We start from the raw sequence: 18,638 nt of genomic DNA, 5'->3' as shown, positions 1-18,638 counted from the left end.
AGGCTTTGAGAGCAAGTACTATGTCCACTGTGCTATTCTGGTTTGGATATTAATCAGAACATAGTTGAACATTATTTGAATTCACAGGGCTTGCCATGCTGGAAGCACAGCCTTATATGTAGTGTCCATGGGCAGTCCTATTATGGGAAATCAACTAGAGAGAAAAGGCGGGTCACTTGCTTCTGCGCAGGTCCTGGAATTTGAAATATCCAGGGGCCTCTACAAAATCCTGGCGTCAGTTACTATGTTGACTCACTCAGTGTTGGGATCATTCACTTTCCCCTCACAGGACTCAGATCTTGGAGGCAATTGGCTTCAGAGAAAAACGAATAGGAAAAACTGAAGTGTTGTTTTTAAAGGCTGCTGAAGTTTATTTGTTTCTCATCATCCCTAAACCTACTGGAGCAATAAAATTGGGAGAAAATTTACCAAGATTTTTATCGCTGCCTTGATATATACTTTTTTCCCCAAATGCTTTGGTGGGAAGAAGTAGAGGACTGTTGTAAGTACAAAGTAACTAAAATATTTTTTTTTTTGCCTTGGCATAGGTTTGACTGTGACAAGCCCACTGACTAGGCAGATTGATTTTAAAGTTTTATAGTAGTTTATGAATAAGCCTAAATGCTATCTTCAATATACTGACACATATATATGTGCAGGTGTACATATTTCTCATTGAAAGCTTTTCAATAGAAATAAGGCAGAGTTTAAACTTGATTCTTTGCAAATATAATCAATCATTCTTATTTAAGAAGCCACTAAAAGAATATGCATAACTTGCCTGGAATATTTTTAACAAACCATTCTAATTGCTGTGAAGTAGTTTGTGTATCTGAGTTCTTATCTTGATTTTTTGATGCTTCTATATTTTATAGTGCTTACATCTGGGCAGTGACCTGACATTATTCTCAGTTGCTCTATGGGGATGATGTGTGGAGGGGTTCAAAATTAGCAACATTTTATCTAATGTGTCATGGGTGGGGGAATAAAGTATAAAATGAGTTGTGATGGGTAAATGGAAGTTGAGCAAAGTGTATACATATTTAATATAAAAGTTTCTCAAACTGGAAGGAAATTCTATGGGGACTCAATCTGAGGGGGTGGGGGGAAGCAAATATTGTTTAAAAATAAAAAAAATAAATAAATAAAAGTTTCTCAAATTACATTTAGTATTTTAAATATTCTATTCTGTAGCAAAGCATGAAAATTATTTCAAATAATATGATCTGTGCTGGTAAATGACAACACAACATAGAAGCATGAGGGATTCCTAATCATATTTCACTGTGAAGTCACCATGTTGTTTCATGCGTGTGATGACCTAGCTTTTCAATAATTCTTTTTATTTTGGCTACAATTATTTTGTTTAAGAAACTCAAGACAAATGCAAAATTTAAAAATGGCTGTTGTACAACTGTGTTATATATGTGCATATATTGTGAACATATATATATACATATATACATATATATGTTAAGGTAATCGGTGAGCAGTACAGTATGTACCAATGGTGGGTAAAGGAGATTCTCTTTTATTCCTGCCTTGACTTGTGGATTATAGTCATTCTGAAATAGATCTGACTGCAATGTCTATAAATAAGAATGAAATACAAAATATCTCCAAATAATTAGCTCTTCATAACTTCTGGGAAAAGAGTAAGGACAGAATTTTTGTCTCTGGCAAAAGAAATTGTGGAAAAAAAATAACATTGTGCAGTTACTGATTCACATTGTAATGTGTCAAATTATTCTAAGATATTTTAAATAATTTATATTATAATTTCTATGATGATCATTTAGTTTTTTTCTGTTTGAACAACCATTTACTAATATGCAACACATGCACAAATTAATCAATAGATCAATTGCTTTATCTACAAAATCATAAACCAATGTACAGAACAATTTAGAAAGAATAGCAAAGATACAATTCTGGAATGCAATAAGACAAACCTATTCTCTATCACAGATACTCAACAACTTTTGAAATTCTTAATTAGAATTTGAAGAAAGCTAACCTTTTTGCGACAAACCCTGTAGGTCTTTAATACAATTTAAATTTATTAGACAATCCTTACATTATATGCCAGTGGGTTTAAGAATAAATGAAGGTATTATATAATATACTCTCATTTGTTTAGTTTGAAATATTGAAGAGTACTTTTGATTGGTTTTTAACAAATAGCTATCGTTTAATACATATTAAGCTATTATTTACATTTAGTTACTCAAATATTGATTTGCAGTGAATTATTAAAATAATTCATTGCAAATATAATTTCATTTGTGTTTTTAAATGTTGTGAACTGTCTTGAGCTCCCATGCAATCATTATTTAGTATTTCATTGGCAGAGTCTTTTAAGGGCATCTGAATTCTATGAGGAAGAGACTGCTGATCTAAATAGATAATCCAGTTTTTAATTTAACACATTTTCTGTGTCTCTTATATGGCATAACATTATGGAAAATATAACACAGATGTCATGTAGTAGTTATTCCAAACTTTAAAAAAGACTACAAAGTGTTTTGTGCAAATTTATGTTATTTAAGAAAAAGCTGTTGTTTGACACTATTTCAGTTAGATACTACTGACATAAAAATTCATCTTTAGTCCTGAAGTATTCACTTGAAATCCTTGTAGCCCATGTCGTTTGCTACAAGTGAAGCAAATTGTCAAGTTCTTAACCATTTGTGGGGTTTAATAAAAGAGATTAAAATCTTCCTGGTCTTGGAAATGTCAGGTATTTATTTTCTTATTTCTATTTTATTATCTTTCATCATGGCTTTATCACAAGAGTAAAACAGTCATTTCCAAAACTTTCTTTCTTCTCCACCCTCTACTGTAATATTCCCCTAACTAATTAAAATTTATTTGTATATGTTTATTAACTAATTCTTCCATTGCAACTACAAGAAACATGGTATTTTGGTATGTGTATATATGTTTGTATATAAACATACATATGCATTTAATCAAAGAATACTGAGTTACTTAAGTGAGACTAATTGGAAATTAACCTTTTTCCAAAGATATTTTTGTTTTTTTTTCATTTTCTATTTTAAACTTGCATCATTTTAAAAGAAATTGACAAGATTTATATATGCCCTTGTATCCAACAAATAAAAAAACATGAATAAAAGAGCAGACCACGGTTTCATGGGGCCAGTCATTATACAATTAGACGGAGCGTACTCTTTTAAGAAAATATTACAAAATTAGGTAAAAAGTTAAGAGGGGTCAATGTAACTAAAAGATCCCAAGTCTTAACTTAAAAGTTTCATAGAAAATCACCTCTCTATGGAGATTCATTGTGGTTGAATCTTTTCGCATTTACATTTTAAAATATAATTGATGCGAGTTATATTTCTTTAAGGCGTATATTATTTCTCAAAGACAGCCTTTTATTTAATGCAGATTAGAGAGTTAAAAGAATTTATAATGGGAAGAATTTGACATTTCTGCCTTTCATTCTGAAAAGATACATTGATTAAAGTGGTGTCAAACTCAGTTAATGGAGGCGGTGCAGTTATTTCAGATATACAGGGTATGTAATTTGAAGGAAAGCCAAATCACAATGAGAAGAAATAATGATGACCTTGGTTTATTTTTATACAGCACATTCAGGTTTTGATTGGATTCTGAGGAAGGCAATGGTTTTCTTTCTCACAAAGTCCTGCTACGGTCCTAGGAGATTTGTGTTCTGTTATCAAGGCAGCTGGTTCTTATTGAAACATTTTGTTGGGAAGGTCATGGGCTGCAGTATGGGAAATGAGAAGCCTTTTTTATTAAATGCAACCAAGTTCCATAGCAGAATTTCATGGAAATATTTCTCTTTGGGGAGTATTCTCCATGCAGCAGACTGGTCTCCCAAACAGAAACAAGTAAACAGATACCTTGTGATCTTCAACTTATCCTCATTAAAACATCTATTAGTTAAACTTCTTGAAATTTTACTTTATAATATTGACATAGTCATATTTGAGTCACATGTTTGGAGTTGTGAAGTTTAATACAGATATGAAAGTTATCACTGCTATACTATAGTTTAATTATTTCACCAGTTTGAGAAGTACTTTTATGGATTTATCTACTTATGTCACTTGTAGAATTGTCCCTAAAATCTTCATCTTGTAAAATTTCAAGCTCCCTCTAGTTAATATTAAAAGTGAGCATGTCTTTTAGAGCTTCTGATATCCTTTCTTGAACGGGGAGAATAACTCTGCTCTTTTGGAATCTCTGCTGTGTACACTATAGTTGGAAAATTAATGATAAAGTGATTTGGTTTATGTTTCTCTGAAATTTGTAGTATAAAAAGCTTGTTTTTCCCACATATTATATATACTTTTGAATGTGCTCTTTTGAAAGATGACTCCTCTAGAGATTCTGAAACACTTTAACTCCCAAGGACATGGCATTTCTCTTTCCCCATTCAAGATTACTGCTCTGTATAGTGGACGGAAGTGAACACCCCTTGGCTTCAGTGTTTCAAGGGTATCTTAAATTTCTCAGACACAATTTGGATAGGTGGCAGGCAGGATGAGAAAAGGAAGTGACCCTGCTGGCTTATGTTAAAGAGTCTTAATTTTATTTCCCCACAACTTCCACCTCATGTCCATTAACAAAACCAAAGGTCAGTGCTCCCTCTCCTATAGCTGAATCTTCCCCTTTGGCTGCCATCTTAAGGAAGAATTTCCATTTAATTCTGTCCTCTATGTTATGTCAATATCATTTATTCAAAATACCTGGGAATTGCAGAGGTAAAAGAACAGACAGTGCAGTGTTATAGGGTCCTGCAATCCCTGAAGGTGAAATTGTAGCATATGTAATGATATTAAGCTCTGAGTAAACAAGTGCTCCTAGCAGTCTGGATCGGGTTTGGAAATCAATTTCTTCCCAGTCTCCTTTATTATCTTTTGCCTACTGCCTCAGTGCCTCACTTTCACTTTGTCATTATACACCATTCTTCACTAATCAAAGGTGGGGGAGAATCAACAATTATTCTTTACCTGAAAAGTAACTGTCATGTCTTTGCTATCCTGGTGAAGTATTGTTACTGCTGCTGCTGCTATTCTTAAATGAGTCTTCTAGACTATTTAACCAATATTTTGATTCCATATAATTTTAAGGAAATAATTTTCTATATATTAAAAATGTTGAAAATTGATATACATTAAGTTTTGAAAGAGCTGAAATCTATTCAGAGCTCTTTAAAATATTCAGTCTTACTGAGTGACTGTTCACATAAAATAATCAGAGGAAGAGCTTTACCTCTATTTTAGTTCATTATTTTATTTTAGTAGAAAATTTGATTGTTTTAATGAACAGGAGAAACAGTGAAGTGCATTCTAACAGTTGATGTTTATCCATACAATAAAGTTGGAATGTAGATAGCTGATTGGGTCTTATACAGGATTAACACAGTTTTAAATAAACTTTACTATTATGGGACTTGTGAGTGCCTTAATGGTGGCTGTGGTGTGGCAACATACATGTGAAGAGGTGGGATCCTGCATTTCTGAGTCCTATACCATTTGAAAACCAATGTTACCTTAATAATGGGTGTCTTGGTGGTGGGAGAGGCTGGTGACATACATCTGAAGAGGTGGAATTCTACACCTCTGAATGACATATAGTGTTATAAAACAATATTACTTCAATAAAATAAAACTGTATTATTAATTAACAGTCCAGCAGTAGTTCTTGAAATAATAAGGACTTTACATATAACAAAATAAACTATAGTCTTTTCTCATTTATCTTCAATCTTTACATGTATTCTCTTTTCACCATTATGAAATACTTAATTTTTTTAAAAATACCAGAATTAATTGAGCACAGTTAGCATTATAAGTCTCATATTATGCCCAAATAAAGGGGTTACCCTTTCAATGTTTTTATCTTCTCCTTGGCTTTTGCTTTGGTTTGTTTAAAACTGCTGTTCCCCCTCCCAATCTGTTTTTGGCTAAGACTGTCATAGAATCAGGACTATAAAAGGGCATAAACATCAGTGGCTTTTTGTTCATTCCTGGCACCCATCTTTATTTGCACACAACTTGTCTGCTGCTTTATCAGATTACAGCAGCAATAGTACCTTAGCCTGAGTTAAGTGCTGACTTAAAGGGCACGGGAGTCAGCATGCTGTTACAAGTGCAGATTTTAGCCTTGGAAACTGTGTAAGGTCAAACTAAAGAAACAGGAGAGAGAAACATCACAGAATCAGAACTGCCCAAGTATTTTCATCAAAGGCAAGTTAAATCATTCCTTTTTTTGTGCTGATGCTCAAGAGGGCACTCCTAGAAATAAATTCAGCAACTAAGTAGACAAAATGTTATCCAAAATAGTTGAGGGACTGATAAAATTATCTATAAAAGTGCTGAGTCCTAATGGCTGCCATATATTAGCAAATGACTTAGAAGAAAAAGGAAGTCTCCCCTAAGTTGTGTAACCAGCTGCAAGCAGTGCTGGCATGTAGGTGGTTAACTGAAAGAGCTTACTGGAAGTTCAGACAGCTGGGAAATCCTGATTTAGTAGAGCCTGAAGGGCAGGTCAGGAGCCATGTGAACAGCTGCTGGAGAGCTAAAGGATTCCTTTGGATTAGGTGTACACACCCCACCTCTGATGCGCTATGTAAGATATCACCCAGTATTACCACAGAGTTCAATTCACTCAGGCCTATGGACTTTGCAGTGTTTTACTTTAAATGTATGGAAATAGATTTGCTCTTAAACAATATCCAGAAATAAAAGTATCAAAAGAAGGGACTCCATAAAGTTGATATTGTGTGGGTTTGGGTAACAATTGTTTAACAAAGAATAACTTGTTATTCATTCATTCATTTATTCATGTGACTAATATATATATTCAACTGCTTTGTGTTAAGTACTGTGCTATATGCTGCAGATAATATTCTAAATAGCTAAACTCACTAAAATTAGAATTTAGAAGAGTCTATTATTTTTTACATTTGTGCTTTTTAAAAATGTTAATTATTCTGGGCCTCCCCGGTGGCACAGCAGGTTGAGCACAGCACTGTGAAGCTGTCTGCAGCCTCTGCAGTGCTGGTTCAATCCCAGGCTGGCCAGGGAGATACCCACATGGAGCGGCAGACCTCTCCTGTCGCGCCCGCTGCTCCCCTCAGCAGTGTTTTCTGTCTGTCTGCCTGTTCTGCTCCCTACTCTATCTCTGGTGAATCCTCTCACCCTCCCGTGCCTCTTGCCTGTACCCCAGTTCTTGTATAAATAAATCTTTCAAAATAATTTAAAAAATAAAAAATAAAAAATATTTTATTGAGGCAATATTGGGTTGCAACCCTGTATATATTGTAGGGGTACAGGTTCTCACCTCCTCAAATGTATGTTACCACTCCACACCCACTATCAAAGCACCCATAATCCTCCAACATAGTCCATTGGGTTCTATTTCCCCCTCTGATAGCCTCAGTTCTACTATCAAATTTATCGGGTATGTTTTGGTTTAGTTTTGTCCCTTTTCTTCGTTTCTTTATATTTCACATAGGAGTGAAATCATCTGGTATTTATCTTTCTCTTTCTGACTTATTTTGCTTAGCATATTCCTCTCCAGTTCCATGTGTTGTTGCAAATGGTCACAGCTCATCTTTTATTATAGCTCAGTAGAATTCCAGTGTGTGTGTGTGTGTGTGTGTGTGTGTGTGTGTGTATATATATGCACCGCATCTTAATTCATTCATTTGTTGTTGAGCAGTTAGGTTGTTTCCATAACTTGGTTACTGTAAATAATATTGCAGTGAAAATAGGAGTGCTTACATACATCCTTATTGTTTTTTGCATTCTTTGGGTAGATACCTGGGAGTGAAATTGCTGGATCATCATATGGTACATATACTTTTAATATTTTGAGAAATGTCCATATAATTTTCCATAGAGGCTGAACCAATCTACATTCCTACTAACAGTGAACAAGGGTTCTTTTTTTCTCCATCCCTTATCAATTCTTGTTTTTGTGTTTTTTTATTTTTTTTTTGTCTTTCTGATATGGCCATTCTCAAGGGTATGAGATGGTATTCCATTGTGGTTTTTATTTACATTTCCCTGATGATAACTGATGATCAATATTTTTCATGTGCCTATTGGCCATCTATAAATCTTCTTTGGAGAAGTGTCCATTTAGATTTTTTGTCCATTTTTGCTTGGGTTATTTGTTGTCTTGCTGTTGAACTGTATGAATTCCTTATAGATAATGAGCATTCGCCCTATGAAGAGACTATATATTAATATGCACTCATTTAAATTGCATTTGTGACAGGGACTACTGAATGAAGCACACATATTATAGAAATGCATAATAGTGAGACCTAGACTAGAATTAGAAATTGGGGGATGGGGAGGAAATCTTAAGAATATGATATCCAAAGTAAGACAAGGAATAGTATGGTTAGAGAACAGTTATCCAAGGATAAAATAGAGGGAAATGTCTCAGCTAGAGAGAACAACATATACGAAGGTATAACTTGGTGTGAAGAAAGAACTAAAAGGTCAGTTTTCTTATAGTACAGTAAGTAAAGGAAAATTTGGAGCAAGCATGCCACTCAACATGCCCTACAGATGTCCAGGGACTAAAGAAGGTCTTATTTTTGAGAATGGTGACAGTGAAGTTGCAGGGAATGGATATATCCAAGATTTATTTGTGAGATGGAATTAATATGAATTGGTATTGAATTGGACGTGATGTCCTCCACGACAACTAGAATTGGGTGGCTAAGAGTATAATTGACAAGGAGAATATTTCAAGGGAAGCTGGAATCATGGCAAACACTGGGGGTGAAGATGTTATTTTTTTCTGGAGAGTGTGAGTACTGTGGATATTGGGGTCTGAAGCCTAGAAATGAAACCTCTTGGAACTTAATGTGTGAGCCATAGATGTGCATAGCACTATGTGAAAGATCAGAGAGTTTGAAGAGTAGGAAGTCAGGAATTCAGGAAATGAGACAAGATCAGAAAAATCAGAAGAAACATCTCAATATAATGATGGAATCTGAAGGAAAATAATGTTTCTCTAAAAAAGAGTGTTCCCTTCAATCCTCCATTTAATGACTTTATAAATGAGGATCTCACTTGTCCCACCAGGTGTCTTGGTTTCCACAGTCTCTGCCAGCTATTTACCCCTAATTTCCTCTCCCATATTGCTATTTCTGTGAGATATCACCAAAATGTTGCCTTACTAGAAAAGCTTCAATAAATATTTAAATTGTATAATGTATTCAGCTTTTTCCTGTACTCTGTGCTTCCTAAAAATACTTTCTTCGGAAACCCCATTTCAACTGACTACTGTATAATGAAATGAGCCTTCAGTGTAAAACATTTATCATACTCTGAATTTCAATTGCTCAGTCAGAGTTGTTAAGCAATATGAAAAATCATCCTTTAGAGAATACAGAATTGCATAGATATGACAAGGTAAGTTTGCACTTTATTTAATGCTATTTTAGTTAATATAGATGCTTATTGGAGAAATGTCTAAAATTTCTTGAGAACCATTAGTAAAATTGACTATTCTTAAATCTAGAAAAATTGTAAAAAATACTTAGAAAACGTTGACAATTCAATTTAAATAAAAGTAGAATTGTACTGAAGAGATAGAAGGCACTTGAATAATTGAAATTTACTTAAATTTACTTATGGGTGAGTGTAATGAACATATTAGTTTTTGAGGAGGTGAGGCTAGGTAGAATATTGTATGATATTAAACAACTTTTTAACTGTTAGTTTTGCTTGCTTGTAAATAAGTATTGTTGAACACCCGCTATGTTTTCTCTACGTTTCATGAGATTACAACTTTGTAAGGCAGAAGAAAATGCATACCCATATATATATATATATATACACATATACACTCACATATCCAGATCCATGCAACTACTATCATATAATAAGAGAGTTATAACATATGGTACAATTCAGCCATAAATAATTACTTAGGAATGATATGATTGTGGAAGTTTTCATTGAAGAATCTATCTTTGTAAATGAGCCTTAGAATATGGGCATATAAAAATGTAAATTAGAGAATGAGTAGAAGTTGCAGTGATGCATAGACCAGGATTAATGAGGCACTGGCCTATCCTACATAAACAGTCATTGACCTTGTATGTGCATAGTGCTGTTCTAGGTTCACCTAGTCTTCAAAGTGTATCTATCTATCTATCTATCTATCTATCTATCTATCTATCTATCTATCTATCTATATCTATCTATCTATCTGTATCACTTATCACACTTACAAGAGGTGTCAAGTATTCCTTTGAGTATATTGCATGTATCTCAACTAATTCCCATAATAATCCTAGGAGGTAGGGGGAGAGATGTGTGCGTATGTATGTATATGTGTGCGTGTGTATACAGTTCAACTGGTAGAGTCAGGATTGGAACAGAGACAGAGCGCAGCCTAAGGATTCAAGATTCACAACAAGTCAGCTGCAACAATTTCTCAGATTTAAATAGAGGAAAGGATCTCTTGAAGCTCTAAAGTAGATAGAACGAAACATACAATGAGGGAATATTATAATAAGAACTAAACATGTTCCATTGAGGATCTTCTTTTAAAAACCATTAAACTTTTGTGTACTCAAAGACTGTAGAACCTGGTATATTATAACTTCTTAGATAAAAGTTGAACTGTCTCCATAATCCCATGTCCATCCTCTGGATCTCCTCAAGGAGCTTCTGTGATTATATTCGTAAGTCTCTTGCTTCACTGTTCTATTCCTATCTCTGTCTTCTTCCTGGATGAACTTAAAAGGATCAAGAAACAGAACTAATACAACCCTTGATCTGTTTGTAATCATTTAGTTTCCTCAGAGGGCTCCAACTAGATCTCTTTCTTGTGTTATTTCAGTTATGCTTGCTTAGTTGTGCTATATTAACAAAAGGCACAACTGAGTTCACATGAATAAAGTTTAATAGTGTGAACAAAAAATTAATGTAGATTTTAATGATAATGATAAATACTATTTTGAGAAGCACTTAACATTTTATTTCATTTCTATAATTCCCATTGCATTCTTACATAAACTAATATTACTTTTAGTTATACATTTTTAGTATCCACAATATTGTGGCATATGTTTATGTAATTTGTACTGCACAATTCTAGTGTGTATCACTAATACAGACTGTGGATATTAGGCTATGAAGTAATCAATCTCTGGTGTTAATGTACAACAATGTCACTTTTGGATTCTCCCATATCCATAATCAGAAATTATAGTAAGAGTTTCTCCTCTAGCTTTGTCAGCAAGTATGCCCTTATCTAATCAAGAAATATATTTGCACATATATTTATACATTAGAAGATAATAGGTCAGATACAGCATTGGAACATAATGATTCAAGATGTATAGATGAGAGTGGATGGTAAGAAGTCTCAATAACCCCCCAAATTCCCCAAAATATGATAAACATTTTCATCTAAAAAAATCTATTGAATACCATGTCAGTTTACCATGGTAAAGATTGTTTAGTATTATCTAATAACTGATAAGTAGAAGTATCAGAATATTATAAATTTTAACTGTTATTTAAAATGCATCTTTAATTCTAAGGCCATTGAATTTTGGATTAGCCATATGATAAATTGCATCAGGTACATTTTCAGACCTGAAAATGTTGATTTATTGTTGATTTCCACTCAAACAATAGAAATTTTCTTCAACCAAATGTAGCATTGCTTTGTAACATTAAATAGACAAACTATTTTTATAGTTTACTGCTATAAATGACCTTAAGTTGCATTAGGATATAGAAAATATAGACCACTTATGATATATTATCTTTATTTTAATCAGCCTTACATTTTCTTTATTTTGCTTTCCTTGTGTGTGAAATTGAGATTTTTGAGAGACCATTTTCCTAGAAAAATAGTCGTTATGATTTCAGCATTGTTAATGAAATAAATTAGTTTAATTCTTTCATAACCACAAGTGAAACTAGATCTCTATACCTCTGTCTCTGTCTCTCTTTCTCTTTTTCTCTCTCTCTCTCACACTCACACACACACACCCTAGAAATAAAGTGGTTTGTGTATAAAAATATATGCCTTTAATGATAATTATAAAATCAGTAAATATTATTAAAATAAAACTGAAAATCTTCCATTTGAAAAGTATAAATAACACTGTAATGCAGTTGAGAAAAGAAAGGAAAACAATTTATTATATCTAAATGTCACTTCCCAATCACAATAGACAGTTGTTTAATATGTTAAGTTTATTTATTCCTTAAGGAGGAATTCAATTATATGTGGAATCTTTAAAAAGTTATATACGTGGAATCAGAGCAGAATGGTGGTTATCAAATGTGGAAATGTGGGATTATACTGTATGATAGCTATAGTTAATAATACTGTATTAAATATTGAAAATTTGGGCCTCCCTAGTGGTGCAAGGGCTTGAGACGCAGCCTATGGGGCTATCCGCAGCCGCTGCAGCATGGGTTTGGTCCCCGGCCAGACAGGGAGCAACCCACATGGCGCAGTAGACCTCACCTCTCTTGCCCGTAGACCTCACCTCTCTCGCCCACTGCTCCCCTCAGCAGTGTATTTCACTCGGTCTGCCTGTTCTGTTCCCCGCTCTGTCTCTGGTGAATCCTCACAACCCCCGCACCTCTGGCCTGTGCCTCAGTTCTTGTATGCATAAATGAATAAGTCTTTGAAAAAATATTGAAAATTTGGGCCTCCCCTGGTGGTGCAGCGGTTGAGCGCTGGGCTGTGAAGCTGCCATGGCACGCAGACATCTCCTGCCATGCCCGCTGCTCCCCTCAGCAGTGTATTTCGTCGGCCTGCCTCTTCTGTTCCCTGCTCTGGCTCTGGTGAATTCTTTCACCACCACCACCCCCCACCCCTGTGCTTCTGACTATACCCAGTGCTTGTATGTATAAATAAACAAACAAACAAATAAATAAATAAATAAATCTTAAAAAAATATTGAAAATTTGCTTAGATAATAGATGGCAGGTGCTCATCACAAGGAATATACATATGATATGTATGTTCATTATCTTGACTGTAGTGATTATTTCACTTTGCATATGTATATAAAATCATGTTGTTTGCCTTAGATATATATAATTTTATTAACTTTTTTAAAGTGACAAATATTAAAGCTGGCAAGTTAAGAGAGAAAGTAGATCTCTTATACAATGCTGGTGGGAATGTAAAATGCCATTCTAGAGGAGATTGTCAGTTTCGTCTGAAATATGTCATTACCATTCTACCTAGATATTCCTCTCTTGGGCATTAATCCCAGAAAATGGAAACTTATGTTCACACAAAAACCAGTCTATGAATGTGTGTATCAGCTTTCTTCCTAACAGCCAGAAATTGGATGCAACCAAGGTATCCATCAATGGGTTAATACAAAGCCAATATAGTACATTCATAACGTAACTAACTTCTCAGCAATAAAGGGACTTAAGCTACTGATACTCAGTACAATAAATCCAATGGATCTCAAGGGTACCATGCTGAGTGAAAAAGAATAAATCTCATAGTTACATGCTGTTTTTGTCACTTTTGTATGCATTATTGAAATAATGAAATTACAGAGATTTGAAACAGCTTAGTTAGGAATGAGCAGATAGTCTATATAGGTGTGCCATAAGGGAACCTGTGGTATGGACCTGTTCTGTGATTGTAGAGTTTGTTACACAAAGCTACACTTGATAAAATTACATAGAACCACATATGCACACAAATGTGCACAGAGGAACACGAACGAGTACATATAAAATTGTTAAAATTGGAATAAGCTCTGGACAACATTGTCCTATAGTTGTCCAAGATGTCAATATTACAGTAGGAGAGACAGAGGCTGTACAAGACATTCCTGCATATTTCTTAGCAGCTTCCTGTGAAGTATAGATTCCTGGGAGTCTATGCTTACTATAAAATAAAACTTTAAAAATGCAAACCTTTAACAAGCTCTCAGTGTCGTCAAGGCCCGTGTAACATCACCAGACATAATCAACAGAAAAGATCTGTGAATTAATAAATATACAACTCAGGGTACATTCAAAGAATGTTTTAATGCTAACCCACTAGAATGCAATCCATTTCTATTATACAGGAACAGCATCACTTATTGAACAAAATGTCATGATGATTTAAGCCTTGTTCTGAATGTCCTACCTTGTGAGGTATTGTGCCTCAGGTTGTTTATGAACAAAAAGCATGTATGGAAAGGACTGGCATTTTAGCAGTTATGCTGGTCCACAGGCATGGTAACTGACAGTGCCTGAATATCTACTGTATGCCTGGCACTGAGTTGAGCATATTTATCACTGATTGTCCTAAAGAATAATATGCTGCTGGGCCTCCCCAATGGCGCAGCGGTTGAGCGCTGGGCTGCGAAACTTCCTACAGCCTCTGCAGTGCCGGTTCAATACCCGGCCGCCAGCGAGGGTCCCACATGGTGTGCAGACCTCTCCTACAGTGCCTGCTGCTCCCCTCAGCAGTGTACTTCGTCGTTCTGCCTGTTCTACTCTCCATTCTGGCACTGGTGAATACTCTCACCCTCCCGCATTTCTGACAGTACCCAGTGCTTGTATGGATAAATAAGTAAATATTTAAAAAATAAAAGAATACTATGATGCTTCACAAGGTTACTTTTTTTAATTTTCAAAATGTATTTTATATTAATTTTTGTATGTATTTATTTTTTTCTTTTTTTATTTAAATATTTTATTTTACATAATTCTTACATCTTTTTTCATCTTTGCACAATGTATGCATTTTCATTTTGGTTATATTCCCCATATAATTGCACCCACCCCCCCTTACTTTGACTCTAGTCCTTCCCTTCCCCCCCTTCTTCCCCCCCCTTAGTGTGTCTCTGGTTTATAGTTGGTTGTTGATTTTGATTTGTACTTTGTATTGATTAGTCTTTTTCCTGGCCTCTTATTTAGGTTTTCTAAATTCCTGCTATGAGTGAGACCATCCGGTATTTTTCTTTTTCTTTCTGACTTATTTCGCTGAGCATGATCCCTTCTAGCTCCATCCATGTTGCTGCAAACTACATGTGTTTATCCTTTTTGATTGTTGAGTAATATTCCATTGTGTATATGCACCACATCTTCTTGATCCAGTCATCTATTTTTGGGCATTTGGGTTGTTTCCATAGCTTAGCTATTGTAAATAGTGCTGCTATAAACATAGGGGTACAGGTGCCCTTTGGAATTACTGTTTCTCTGTCCTTTGGGTAAATACCTAGGAATGCAATTACTGGATCATATGGAAACTCTATGTTTAGTATGTGAAGAAATCTCCACACAGCTCTCCATAGTGGTTGGACCAGTTTGCACTTCCACCAACAGTGCAGGAGAGTTCCTTTTTCTCCACATCCTCGCCAACATTTGTTGTTGCTAGTTTTTTTAATATGTGCCATTCTCACTGGTGTGAGATGGTATCTCATTTTAGTTTTGATTTGCATTTCCCTGATTACAAGTGATGCTGAACATTTTTTTCATATGCCTGTTGGCCATTTGCATTTCTTCTTCAGAGAAGTCGCTTTTTAGCTCTTCTGCCCATTTTTTGACTGGATTATTTTCTTTGATTTGTTGAGTCTCATCAGCTCTTTGTAGATTTTTGTAATCAGTCCTTTATCGTTAGTGTTGTGTGCAAAAATTTTCTCCCAGTTGGTGGGGTTTCTCTTTGTTTTTGTTATTGTCTCTTTTGCTGTGCAGAAGCTCTTCAATTTGATGTAGTCCCAGCTGTTTATCTTTGCCTTCACTATCACTGCTTGGGGTGATGTGTCTGTAAAGATGTCTTTGAGTGTTCCACATGCATGTTGTGCATGTCATGTAGTGTTCCGCCTATATTTTCTTCTATGTATTTTATGGTTTCAGGTCTTATGTCTAGTTCTTTAATCCATTTTGAGTTGGTTTTTGTGTGTGGTGTGAGGTAGTGGTCAAGCTTTATTCTTTTGCATGTAGCGACCCAGTTTTCCCAGCACCATTTATTAAACAAACTTTCTTTGCTCCAGTGTATATTCTTTGCTCCTTTGTCAAATATTAGTTGACCATAAATCTGTGGGTTTATTTCTGTATTTTCTATTCTATTCCATTGGAATCCAATACCATGCAGTTTTAATGATTATGGCTTTGTAGTATAGTTTGAAGTCTGGGCATGTGATGCCTCCATTCCCTTCTTTTTTTTTTTCATAAGAGCTTTGACTATTTGGAGTTTTTGGTCATTCCATATGAGTTTCATCAATAATTGTTCTATTTCTTTGAAGAATGTCATTGAAATTTTTATTGGAATAAAATTGAATCTGTATATTGCTTTTGGTAGGATGGCCATTTTGATGATGTTAATTCTTCCAATCCATGAGCAGGGGATGTCTTTCCATTTTTTTTTTTTTGTGTGTGTGTGTCTTCTTCTATTTCTTTAACAGTGTTTAATAGTTTTCTTTGTATAGGCCCTTTACCTCTTTTGTTAGATTTATTCCCAAATATTTGATTTTTTTTTGTTTCGATAGTAAAAGGGATTTTTTTTTATTTCTTCTTCTTCAGATTTATTGTTTGTGTATAGGAAGGCTACTGATTTTTGTGTGTTGATTTTGTATCCTGCCACTTTACTAAACTGATTGATGAGTTGAATTAGTTTTTCTGTGGAGTTTTTGGGGTTCTCTATGTATGTTATCATATCGTCTGCAAATAGTGATAGTTTGACTTCTTCTTTTCCTATTTGGTTTCCTTGTATGTCTTTCTCTTGTCTTATTGCTCTGGCTAGGACTTCCAGTATTATACTGAAAAGCAGTGGTGAGAGTGCCATCCTTGTCTTGTTCCAGATCTTAATGGAATTGCTTTCAGCTTTTCACCATTGAGAATGATACTGGCTGTTGGCTTGGCATATATGGCCTTTATGATGTTGAGGTATGTTCCTTGTACCCCAAGAATTTCAAGGGCTTTTATCATGAATGAGTGTTGTACTTTGTCGAAAGCTTTCTCAACATCTATTGATATTATCATATGGTTTTTATATTTCCTTTTGTTGATGTGTTGGATGATGTAGATTGATTTTCGGATGTTGAACTATCCTTGTGTCCCTGGAGTGAATCCTACTTGGTCGTGGTGAACTATCTTATGGCTACATTGTTGGATTCTGATAGCTAAAATTTTATTGAGGATTTTTGCATCAGTGTTCATTAGGGAGATTGGCCTGTAGTTTTCTTTTTTGTGTGTTGTCCTTGTTTGGTTTTGGTATTAGTGTAATGTTGGCTTCATAGAACGTGTTTGGTATTATCCCTTCCTTCTCAATTTTTTGGAAGAGTTTGTGAAGCATAGGCACTAATTCATTTCTGAATGTTTGGTAGAATTCATGTGTAAATCCAGCAGGACCTGGGCTTTTGTTTTTGGGAGGTTTTTGATTACCATTTCAAATTTGCTACTTATAATCGGTCTGTTTAGTTGTTCTATTTCTTCTTTATCTAGCTTTGGGTGATTGTAGAGTTGTGGGAATTTGTCCATCTCATCTAGATTGTTGAACTTATTTCCATATAACTATTCATATTAGTCTCTGATTATTCTTTTGATTTCCGCTGTGTGTGTTGTGATTTCTCCTCTTTCATTTGTGATCATGTATATTTGTGCTTTCTCCCGCTTTTCCTTTGTGAGCCTGGCTAGGTGTTTGTGTATTTTATTTATTTTTTTCGAAGAACCAGCTTTTGATTTCATTGATTTTTTGGATTTTTTTTTTTTAGTTTCAATTTCATTTATTTCTGCTTTGGTTATTATTATTTCTGTTCTTCTACTGGATTTAGGGTTTTTTTGTTGTTCTTCTTCTAGTTCTTTGAGCTTTGAGATTAGGTTGTTTCATTGAGTTGTTTCTTGTTTCTTAATGTGAGCCTCTATTGCTATATATTATCCTCTTATTACTGCTTTTGCTGCATCCCATACATTTAGGAAATTGGTGTCCTCCTTGTCATTCAACTCAAAGAATTTTTTAATTTCTTCTTTGATCTCCGCATTAGTCCAGTGGTCTTCCAGTAGTGTGGGTTTCAAGCTCCATAAGATAGGAGAGTTCCTTGCCTCTTTTTATGGTTTATTTCTAGTTTGATGCCTTCATGGTCAGAGAAGATTGTTGGTTTGATTTCAATCTTGGTGTATCTGTTGATGTTTGTCTTGGGTCCCAGTATGTGATCGATCCTGGAGAATGATCTGTGTGCGCTTGAGAAAAATGTGTACTCAGATTTTTTGGGGTTTAGTGTTCTATATATGTCCGTTAAGCCCAAGCACTCTAGATCCATATTTAGACCTTTAGTGTCTTTACTTATTTTTTGTCTCATTGATCTATCCATTGTTGATAGTGGTGTGTTGAAGTCTCCGATTACAAATGTGTTTTCTCTGATGTCTGTTTTCAAAGATGATAATAGTTGTCTGATATATTTTGGTGCTCCTTCATTTGGTAAGTATATGTTAATGAGTGTTATTTCTTCTTGAAGTATTGTCCCCTTGATCATAACGTAGTGACCGTTGGGGTCTCTTTTTACCTTTTTGAGTTTGAAATCTGTTTTATCTGATATAAGTATTGCTGTTCCTGCTTTCTTTTTTGGTCCATTTGCTTGTAGGATTGTTTTCCATCCTTTAACTTTGAGTATTTTTTATCTT

At 34.7% G+C, this 18,638-nt stretch overlaps 1 protein-coding gene across 1 annotated transcript in view; it reads left to right on the top strand.

Annotated features, from left to right (window-relative positions):
* Nucleotides 1–471: 471 nt before the first annotated feature.
* The window catches only part of DMD (dystrophin), a gene marked incomplete at both ends in the record, with an annotated part of 1,915,324 nt that continues 1,897,157 nt past the window's right edge, over nucleotides 472–18,638 (top strand). The window contains 1 exon segment of the mRNA XM_084258879.1: nucleotides 472–502. Coding sequence (XP_084115005.1) covers nucleotides 472–502 — 31 coding nt within the window.

The sequence above is a fragment of the Talpa europaea genome (assembly GCF_964194135.1).
Source record: "Talpa europaea genome assembly, chromosome: X".
Lineage (NCBI taxonomy): Eukaryota > Metazoa > Chordata > Mammalia > Eulipotyphla > Talpidae > Talpa > Talpa europaea.
This window is presented reverse-complemented; position numbering and strand designations above follow the sequence as displayed.